The 11,714-nt window shown below is 42.9% G+C and overlaps 1 protein-coding gene across 1 annotated transcript in view; it reads right to left on the reverse strand.

The window, feature by feature from the left end:
- spred1 (sprouty related EVH1 domain containing 1) overlaps positions 1–10,171 on the reverse strand; it is a 31,428-nt gene extending 21,257 nt beyond the window's left edge. The window contains exon 1 of the mRNA XM_035168033.2: positions 9,155–10,171. Within this exon, the coding sequence (XP_035023924.1) occupies positions 9,155–9,186 (32 nt within the window). The 5' untranslated portion in view covers positions 9,187–10,171. The remainder of the gene's footprint in view (positions 1–9,154) is intronic.
- Between the last annotated feature and the right edge of the window lie 1,543 nt (positions 10,172–11,714).

Genomic DNA, 11,714 nt, shown 5'->3' on the forward strand with positions numbered 1-11,714 from the left:
TTGAACAAAGTTCCCTCAAAAGTACTGACGGGCAAGATAAATATTGAAAATATTATATTTCTTATATACACTGACTCTCACAGAACTCGGAATATTGTAATCTGCAAAGAATAAGCTCTAAAGGCAACACCAGACACACACAGTTAGCAACTGGCATGTAAATATATTGCAGCATTTATTACTTAAAGCAATCACTCATTAAGCGGTAGAGACCAAACACAGAGTTAAAAGAAAAGGAATAGTCGTCCCTCCAATACTGGCTAAGTAGCCATGAGCACAACTCTAAATGAATGAGAACATTGCTCCATAACTACCGGATGTGTAAATAATAAGTTTTCTATTTCATATAAAAGGGTGATGGTGACAATATTGTGTTAATGGCTTTCTGTCCAAAAATGTTATTTCAGGTTTAAATTAAAAGTTTTCTGTTTTTAATTACCGTTGTTGTGGCAAGGAAATCACTCAAATATGATGACTTGTCAATTACCAAGGAAAGAAATTCCATGCTATTTGTCCAATATTCTTTAAAGTTTAAAAGAAATTGTAAAATTCACAAAATTACCCATGAAAATAATCACAAATAAATAGAAGCAGTAAGGAAAGACAATAACAGAATAACTGCATCTCTAATTAACCTAAATGTATATCGCAATCATCGGTTCTCTTTTCTCATGCTGCCCCGAGCTTAGACAACAGTAACAGACCGTGGGAAACTGACAGAAAAACACAAGCACGACTAACTTCCTCCTTGCAATCTCCAAGCAACAGCCTTTCTGGTTACACCTTATAACTATGCCACATAAGTAGTGCTTTCACTTACAAGAGAACCCCTGCAACAGCAGAAAAGTGCATTTTTGAGCAGTATAACAGGCAGTAAAAGAAGGAAATAGTGTTGCTGTTAGACCCTTGTATGGCCCCCAATAAAGGATGCCGGAGATGAGTGCAGGAGGGGCTGTCAGTCAGGCAGGGGTCCCTGGGGTGAACAGAAGGCAGGCGGTGGTGTCGCTCAGCCATGACCAGGGCACAATGACCAGGGCCTGACCCTTCAGACCTACCATCACACACATGCCAGCAACCATGACACTCTCAGAGAGGGGGGCTGGGCGCAAAAGAGGAAGTTAAGTTGACTGTGTATACGTGCATTTTTGCATCTAGCTTAAAACAGCAAAGTCACGCTCGTTTTCAGAGGGAAAACTGATAATTACTCTCCTAAATGGTCAATAATTGAAAACCACAACATGCAGACCAACAACTAAACTCAACCGAGAACAAACAAGTGTGCTAGCTCCAATTAACACACAAAATCATTACAACAGGAGAATGAAAATGCTCCATCCACTCCTCTTCTTCTATAAAAATCTATACTTTACTTCACTAAAAACAGTGCTACAAAAAGAGCTTCAAGTGCAACCTGCTGCAAACCACACAAACACACACACTGTTCAGAGTGGGATGGTGGAGACAAAGGCTGGACTCAACATCCCTTGCTGGGAGCACACAGTCGACTGGACACACAATTGAGAGCGGAAGCAGATCAGCTGGCCTGGGCCTGTGAGCAGGGGAGAGAAAGGGGGAGGAGGAGGAGGGAGAGATAAAGAGAAAGGAACCCCCCATTCCAAATTATTCCAAGTTATTCTGCTGGATGACTGACTTCATTTCCGACTAAAAGCAGGAGAGAAAAACAGGGGGAGGGTTGAGAGTGTAACAGAGGACGGTGGGGGGAGGAGGAGGTGGCTGTGGATGGGAACAGGGTGGAGACCAAGGTGACAGTCAACAGCTCTCACCCGCATTTGAATATGGCCTCCACAAAAACTATTTCCATAGACTATTACGGCATTAAAAGTATCTTAACATTTCAAACCTGTGACAGCAAAGAGCAGACAAAACACCATGAAATCATGGTGTCACGTTAGAATGTAGCTCCAACTTTGAATAAATTGTACAAAGCAACGACATGATGGGAGAGCACGTGCAGATCAGGCAGGCCTAGGCCTCAAGGCCGGCTGCTCCAGTGTGTGTTGGAGAAGGGGGATCCTGGGACAACCATTTCTTAAGTGGACAAAGTGGCTGTTTGTCTGCTGCTGCGGCCCATGGCTCACTGGGCTCCAACATGCCATCATGCTTTGCTCCTGTCTCAGCCTTGGGCTTCCCTTAGAGGAGAGGAATGGATGGGAGGGAAGGGGTGTTTTTGGGGAGGCTTGAAAGAAAGACAGGAGAGGGAGAAGAAGGAAAGGAGGAGAAGGAAGAGGAGGAGAGGAGAGGAGAGAAAGGATGTGGCCTGAGCCCTGGGTGCTCGCCAAGTCACCCTCCCTTTCCTCCGCTCCGTCTCCCTCCTCTACCCAACCCCTCCTCGGCTGCCTCTCTCTACACAATGGCCGCTTCTCTGCTGAAATTTCACGTTATTGGATCCCGGGCCTGGAGTTTTGTCCTCCCACAATGTCCAGGCAGCGGAGCATGCTGCAGGGGAGACACACTCTGCAAGCTAAAAGCTGGAAAACCATTCCTCCTTTCATTAGCATCAGAAAAGGGGAGAAAAGTCCCCCCCCTACCTCTTTTTTCCATCGGTCTTTTTCCTCCCCATCTCTACCCTGTATCAAAACTGGAGGAAGGCTGTCAAGCTCGGTCAAGCTCCACCAGACCACTTTGGCAGGACTTTTGACAGGGGAATCATTAAAATATCATTGGGAAAATAAACACAAGCTACTTATCCCAATCCGATTCTATAGATTATCCTCCAGAAGGAAAGCAATCACAAGGAAAGCAGAGGGGGGAATGGAAGACGGTGTGAAAAGCTACACTGGGTGTGACTCATTCGCTTTGCTTACTAAAATGTGTGGTTATATTCAACACCTGATCTCATAGAAAGTATATGATACTTTCACATTTCCTTAACAAGGATTTAGCTTGACTGAATAATAAACTAATAATCATTCATTGTAAAACATTCATAAAAATGTAATCCGCTAAAATATTCCAGTCTTAAACCAAAATAGGCTAACAAACAGTAACTTGGAGCTAAGAGGATAAAGTGGTGCAGTTTCCTTCCCATGCGATCACGCCTCATTGAAGAAATAAATAACACGCAATCTGGGACTCCACCATCGATTCCAACAGTGCATCTAATCTGAACGGTGGAGACTAGCTTGCCAATTAGCCACGGTTCAAAGCCCCTAAATAACCAGTGGCAAACTCAAGAGCACTGACATACCCAAAACAAACACCAATATGACCTAACATGGATGCGGTGCAAATTATGACATAGCACCAGAACAAGACGCTTTTGAAAGGCCTGTCTGTTAGCCATTAAAAAGAAAAAAACAGAACCAATAATGGGACAATGCCTAAAGAAAGACGAAGCCAGCATCACAAGCCTGCTACATTAGATGCAGTGAAAACTAATACGCTGGCTATAGAAAGAGAAGTGAAAGAGAAATTTGCCCTATCTCCTCTCAACACCTCAGGCTGCTGGTGAGTCATCGCCCTCACAAGAACATTCAGCTTAGATACCAACTGACTCAGGAAAAAAAAAAACAGAACAAGCCTACTCTGCTGCTGCACCACGCAGCGAATCTACAAATTTACCACCATCCTTTCACAGAAATACCATCTAATATGACGACAAATTAACTGATCATAGTCACTTCTGGTAGCATCCGTCACAGATCGCAGTTAGTGGGTCAAATTTGCCTGTGGCGCGAATCAAAGATAGACCTAAATCAGTAAATGAATGACAAAACTGCTCATTCAGACACGGCTTCTAACATTCATTTTCTAACCAACCCCTCTATTACTGGCTTGGGCCTGCAACCCCAACAACAATGTTCTAGGTGCCGCTGGGCTGTGGCACTATAAATCATAAGAGTCCCATATGTGTATCAAATGCCAGAAAACTATTCTCAAGCATCAATCACAGCGACATATTGAGATGATCTTAATTTGAACCGCAAGCATTTGGAAAATTAAAACCTTTTGCTTGCCATTACCAAAAAAATAAAAATAAATCACAAATTTCGACTGCTGCGGTGTCTCTGGTTGGCTTTGATGTAAGAGTAGTCCCCAGGGACCCGAGACTCTACTTGTTATAGTAACTCTGAGACCAAGGGGGGAAACGGGAAGCTGAGGGGACAAGGCAGCCTTCTTGCTGTGGAAGAAACTATCAATTCACCTCAGGAGAAACTCGGGAAGGATAAACCACCAAACCATGATGAAGGCCCATGGATGTAGAGAAACTGCTCAGAGAGATTGTAAACCATCACAGCGTGCCCTGTTGTTCGGGAATAACATACTATTATCATCATCACTATTACTATAAACATTAGAAACCAACCTATGAGACCATCTTGAAAATCAATTACAATCATATTCAAGTAGCTTTCAATTGAACCTCTAGGAATTAGAGGAATAAAGAAACGCTTTCATCAACCAATACAAGCCTTTTCTTAGTTCTAAATATAACCACTAGATAGGACAGAATCTGATCAAACATTTACTGAGAAGACAAAAATACATTTTCTTACAGGCCTCCAATTTAAACCTATTTGAAAATGTGACACATTTGATGATATAAAGCTATGTTTGCTTAAATTCACTCATTCTAGAATGCAGGCCTATCTCTCCCCTAAACACATACACACACACCAAATGTTCCCAGTGAAATAAACACACAAGCATGTGCACAGACGCACACACAGAAACCCCTTCCTGTTTTCAAAGTGTTTGGAAACTCAATCAAAGACACAAGGTTTAGGATTTACATCTGTGCCCTTTTATGTCTGCGGCCTCGCAGGAAAGAACCATCTCAGCCCAGCTGCAGCAAAGAGCTCACAACAAGGCCCAGCCTTCATGCTCCCACATGCAGCACAACTGAAAACAATATCCATAATTCAGACACTTAGTGCTAAAAGCACTTCTTAGAGGTATTGAGATATGGTCGGTGAACATCAGAGGCCCTCCTTGACAATGATATAAAGACATGCCCTGCTATCTGGATGTTGTGATGAAGACACAAAAAAGATCAGCGAGTTGTTTTTGTGGAGGCTAGTGGAGTTTACAACAACACCGAGTCTTTGTCTTGAAAATTGGTTTAAAATACTCAACATACACTGCTGACATTTACGCCAGTTTATGCATGCTCCTAAAATACTTGAAGAGGAAATGAAAATTATAAGAGGGAAGTGGCACGGGTTTAAAATACACAGAATCCAGACCCAAATCTGGCCATGGGAATGGAACAGTCCACCACTATACAAGGCCTGCTCAGTTTGTTGGCTTGTCTCAGTTACAGACAGTCCAAGCCCTCTGGTAATACAGAGGATCATTGTCATTAATCAGACTAACAATAAGACAGCTTCTAATAGAATCTGTAGACACTGGGGCATAAATATTCAGAATGCTAAATAACTTTTAGGATTATATAACTGTTCAGCTTATGTAAAGAAATGTGAAACTGAAAGAAATTTCAAGTAAATACACACCAAATGTGTGCCTAGCAACCCATAATGCTAACAACCCATAAAGTGAAATGCTGTTACACGTGTCCTTAAGTGTATTGTCAAATAACACACTTTATTAGCCTCTTAAAACCACTGTAGTCACAAGCATCACTTCCCTAAAAGAGTACAGAGGCAAAACCAAATGTTTTTTTCAGCTCAGCAGACTTTATCAAGGGTTAGATGTGTGTATAGCTTAGACTTGGCCAGCTAGTAAAGCTAAGTGTTCATGGAGGTCACAGCGAACAACTGGCAGCAACCCCAAATAATACAATCTATAAAAAGGTCCAGGAAATTATTTAGCTTAACATAAGGGCCACAGGATATAGGCAATTAACTAGGCTATAAAGCACTAGCCCTAACAGCTGAAGTAGCTGTCTCCCTTTGTCGTTTTAGGACATGATGGGGGCTGTTTGGGAGGAATGTGTTTGGAAAGCTCTCCAACAGGAATGGGAGTGTGAAACAGCCCTCAGGTGATAAGATCACGACACCCGCATTGGCAGATAAAACGCTGAGCTGTCAAATCAATCACACAGATAGGAAGAGGACACAGAAGAGAGAGAGGAATCACTGAGGATCACCTGACCGGCAACAGAGAATACCACAGAACTGCAGGAATCTAAAACAATGAGGCCGTGCCCTGTGCATGTTCACTGGAGTATAGAGGCAACTGACCTTCACTGATAAAAGTGGATGAGGGTCTGAATAATGTTTGCAAAACCAGTATGTAGGCAAGCAAAGACTTAAATATAAATGAACATGTTTGATTGCTTGTTTTCTTAGAGTAAACATTGGGGAAACTCTATTTGTCCAACAAAACCCTATTTAATGTTTTTAAAAAGGAAAACTAATTCAGAAAGGAGAAACATGCCATTCTAGCTGGGAGTCATCATCGAAACAGCCATATTCTCATGTATTCCATGACTACATAAAAAGAGTAGCGACAACACACGGACAAAAGACACTACAGGCCACTGCCTAGGCTGAAATAAATATATTAGATAAACGTGACATTCAGAGACAAGCTGCTACCTTCGTGAATCTTCCACTTCTTCCAGTATGACCATAGCCCTTGTCAGCAAAATTTACATTAGCCTCATAACACGCCACACTCTCCGGTCCACGCCAACGTACACATGCAAACCAAATTCTGACGAGGCTTTATGCGCCTTCTTGTCATCTCAGCCTTGTGACCATAGCTGCACCAAGGCCAAGTAACATGTTCTCAGCAAAGGGTGTGCTGCGTGTACACCAGTTTGGCTTACCACCCATCATTCAGACAAAACCACACCGGGACTATCTCTTCACACGTTTCAATGGGGGGGGTTTGAATCGATTATGTTTACAGTGCAGGCTACACACGTTTCTTAAATCAAGCTTGTAAAGTGAAGCATAAAGTCAAAACATAAACAGGATTTAAACAAAAATAAATCCATCTATTAAAGAAAGATTGAAGTTCATTGTATCAATGGAAAACAGCATGTGTAACTGTGAAGAAAATCTTGATCATTATCCCTGATGCTAAGAAATTACAGAAAACCAAAAATTTGGTTGTTTACGTCATTAGAAATGGTTTATTAAGGAGATTATCTTCAGCATTCTACTTGCTCCATTACCATGAACCGTATAACAAACCAGAAAGGAGGTGGAATCCTAGCAACAATGTTTGGATCACCATCTTAGCTGCTATTATCGGACGGTGTGTGACAAACCCAGCACACACTGTAGCTTACACACCAGTGATGATCTGTAGCCTGTAGCAGTGGCTCCCAAAGCGGGGCCTGGAGAAACCCCTAATCCTCAGGGGGGTCAAATTATATTTGCCAAATGATTTGATCTCAATGTGCTACAGTGAGAAAAGGTGCTTAGATCACTCAAATCAGAGGTGTCTCCCCTCCAACTAGCATCAAACACGCTAGGTTATTACACAACTACAAACTTAATCATGCAACAACAACAACAAATAATTGCTCAGATGAATATCCCTAAAACAATATGTGTAATAGACAACAAGTGCTTGTGTTGCTAGCGATTCTGGGCGCCTTGAAATGAGGAAAAAGAACTCAGTGACATGTGTTACATAAAAAACAGAAGTGTAGTTCAAGGACAAAGCCTCCGTGTATTAAATCAATCAACCTCATAAAAGAAAAAAAGGGACCAGATTGATGGGATGGGGGGAAAACATGGGTGTGTTTCCAGCATTAAACCATGACACTGTAAATGGCCGAAAAGGGCATATGACTTCCTCTGTGACAAATACATTATGGGAGAAAAATCCTCGGGAGGCGGTGGAGAAACGTCGGTTCAATACAACATGCGCGGCCGCTTACATAAAAAAATAAAATAAAGAAACGATGATGAAGAAGGGGAAGAAGAAGACGAGCTGTGGTGTTTACATGTGACGCTTCGTGCAGGAAACGCATTGTGTGCTCGTCGGTGCAATGCGAAACAGTGTACAGTGCTGTGAATGGGCAGGCAGGTACTTTATGAATGGAGGGGGATCATGTGACCGCAGCACCTCCCGAAGCAGATATTTCTCACTGACTGTCAACAAGCGCACACAAGGGATCGGCCCATTGAAACAACACACACACACGCACACACGCACACACAACACACGACTCGAAATGGGCGCGACGTGCACAAACACAACCTCGTACACGGATTTAAAAAAATAATAATAATAATCGACATCCGAGGATTGTGTGGAGTCGATGACTTTTTTTTTTTTTTAAGCGTTTCTTTTTTTTTTTTATGAATGGAGATTGTGATATGTAAATGAGTGTGATTGAGAAAAAAAAAATGGCATCTTCAGCTTTTCAACCCCGCAACCAGCTCGATGGGATTTTTTATTTTATCTCTTTTAACTAAAAAGACTAAAATACAGAAACAAGGGCTGCAGGATTTTTAAAAAAATCGATCGTCATTTTTCTGAAATCATGGCGGACTACAGCTTAACACACACACACACACACACACACACACATGTAGGCTGTCAATAAAACGCTGTGTGATCACGAGCTGACGTGTTTGGGAAATCATAGGTTTAGCTTTCATCGTTGCTGTGTATGTGATCACAAATAATAATCTAACTATCCCAATAACTGCAGCAATACTGGTTATTAATGGTGTATATTTTCCAGCTAACCAAATCATACATAGGTTGATCATTGACACCACTAAGATACAGTGGGTTATAATGGATTCCTGCAGCATACATGCTTTGTATAGATGAGTTATAAGAGGGATAATATCCCCAAAAAAGCAGACGGGCCTGTGTCAGTGCTTGTCACACACTGTGCTTCATAAACTCACGTTATAATCCACTCACTACCTTTCTATTAACCAACAAACACAGATTCTGTATGGTTGTTCAGTATCAGTGGACGTGAGGGGATGAGGCAGCAGCGTTGCCCGGTTGGAAATGTCACTGGGAGCCGTGGTGGTGCTGCTGCTGCTGCTGCTGGTGCTGGTGGTGGTAGCATTGTGCCCACCGAGTACAGCGTGTGTTTAACAGATAAAAACACACACACACACATCCACGGTGGTTCTTTACTGGGAGCTGCATGTCGCTGTGTGTGTGTCTGTGTGTGTGTGCGTGTGTGTGTGTGTGTGTGTGAGAGAGAACGGAAGTGGAAGGAGATAAAGTATTAAAAGACACTCACTCGTTGTTTGGATTTGTTGAATCTTCACTCATTTTTTTCCTCACGGGGATCCAAGTCCTAGCAATAGCATCGACGGCGCAGTGACGGCGGGACAGAATACCACGAATATCACCATTTTCCTTCGCATGTACAAATCACTCTCTTTATTGCGGGTGGTGGGCAGAGGGGGACGAGCGATGGGGCATTGCCTGGATAAAAGCGTCCCTGGCGAGGGGAGGAAGAGGGGAGAAGGGCTGGGTGGGTGGTGGTGGGGAAGCCTCCAGAGAGAGGAGCTAGCTTAACGTTAGCCTCGCTGGCTGGAACTAACGTTAAATCGCGAGGAGGAATGACAACCGTTGATTCATTTTGTCCTCCCTGGAAGTAGAATCCCACCACAACAAATGGGCCGTGGGCACCATCCTCTCCGGGCGAAATCGCAGATCTCCCCCTCTCCGCTTTTGCAACCACACACACTCACACACAGACACACAGACACACACACACACACAAAAAAAAAAAAAATAATGCGCATAGATCCTCTAGAAAACGCAGGGACAGGCTGTGGTGTTCGGCAGGTTATTTATGGCTGAGTGTCGAGCATCCATTCGCCAACTTCAGGTCCAGGACAACACTTGTGGGGGGTGGGGGAGACAAGGAGGAAGGAGGAAGGAGGAGGAGGAGGAGGAGGAGGAGGCGGAGGAGGAGAAAAAAAAAAGCGCTGTGCGGCGTTGCTCCGTCAACGTGTCCGAGGAATCTGCGGTAAAGGCATCCGAAGAACCACCGGGAGACAGAGGACACAAAGAACAACCCCCCCTCCGACTGCCTTCTGTGTCGACGCCGCGGCCGAGAGACGCGAGGACGTCCCGGTGTTTGAGTCTCCTGGAGAAGTTGGTGGACATCTGCTTTAATCGAACTCCATTTTCAACTCAGGGGAGGAGGAGGAGGAGGAGGAGGAGGGGTGTGTGTGTGAGTGGGGAGGGGGGGTGAAACATCGGAAAACTGGGCGGATGTGTCGACCCTCGCTTTGAGAAAATTAGATCCTTCCGCGACGTAGTAAAAAAAAAAGCACACACACACACACACACACACACACACACTCACACAACGCTCCCGCGGTGAAACGCGGCGAAGCAGCGCGCGGTTTGTCACAACATGTTACGAGAATAAACGCGTCTTGTGGTGAAGTCGCGTTCCCCTCGTGGCCCCGTGCGATGCGTTAGAAGTGTTCCCCCTCGCGAAGTCGACCCAAAGTAGTCCCCGCACTTCCCAAAAGAAGTTTCCCTTCAATCACGCATTGATACATGAGGGAAGCGTCTGTGTGATAGCACGCGAAGTAGAAAATAATCTGGAGGAAGGACTTGGACTGACACACACACACACACACTCACACGCACACACTCACACACAGCTCGGCCATTAACAAATTCAGTTGCGTTTTTTTCATTAAGTGTATTTTTTTTTTTTTTTACCGCCCACGAGACACTTTATAAAAAAATCCTGACATGAAACTGTGTGAAATGTACAAATGCAGGACGGCTGCAGCACGTGGAATTACATCAGATCCTATTCATGATTAATGCAGCTGAAACCAAGTAGTATTTCTATAGAAAAATTATTATTATTATTATTATTATTATTATTATTATTATTATTATTATTATTCAGTCAAGTAAGAAGGGTAATTGAAAGCATGAGAAAAAGGCAATTATCAAAATAAAATGAGGACATATAATTAAAACAGCTGCAGATCGTGATGTGGATTGTGTATCATGATCGTGGATTGTGTATCATTACATTACATTACATTTCATTTAGCTGACGCTTTTATCCTAAGCAACTTACAATAAGTGCATTCAACCCTGAGGGTATAAACCCGGAACATAAAGAATCAAGAAAGTACAATTTCTTCAAGAAAGCCAAACTACAAAGTGCTATAATTAAGTGCCATTTAAGTGCTACTAAATTGTTAGTTTAAACTTTTATTCAAGGTTTAGTCGGATCGTGATAGTCGGATCGTGATGGTGGATCATGATCATGATGGTGGATCGCGGTCGTGAAGGTGGATTGTGGACCTTGATCGTGGTGGCAGCTGATCATGGGTCATGATTACAACTGTATTGCTAAAATATACAATATGCCTTCTTACACACACTACCATGACTGACAATACCTTTATCATTGCAATTGTTATTACTGCTCCCTTCATCTCTGTTAGACTTATGTTGTTTAAATACTTTGATACATTGATACTTTGTCCTTTCTCATGAATGTTGAATGTTGATGTGCTCTGCTACACGCTGCATCTTCGGCACTTCTGTCTGTCCTGGGAGAAGGATGTGGCTCTCACTGACGTTTGTATATAAAAAATACAATTTTCCTTACTCATGCTGAGGGTTAAGGGCAGAGGATGTCACACCTTGTTAAGCCTTATGAGATAAATAATGATTTGTGAAAATGGGCTATACGAATAAAATTTGATTGATTGATTGGAGTAGTGTGAAATGGCAGCGTGTGGTTCATTCAGTAATTCAATAGTCTATAGTGGTGAATAAAACAAAATGAGACACAAGATTAATTTTCT

Source organism: Hippoglossus stenolepis, chromosome 10, assembly GCF_022539355.2.
Source record: "Hippoglossus stenolepis isolate QCI-W04-F060 chromosome 10, HSTE1.2, whole genome shotgun sequence".
NCBI lineage: Eukaryota > Metazoa > Chordata > Actinopteri > Pleuronectiformes > Pleuronectidae > Hippoglossus > Hippoglossus stenolepis.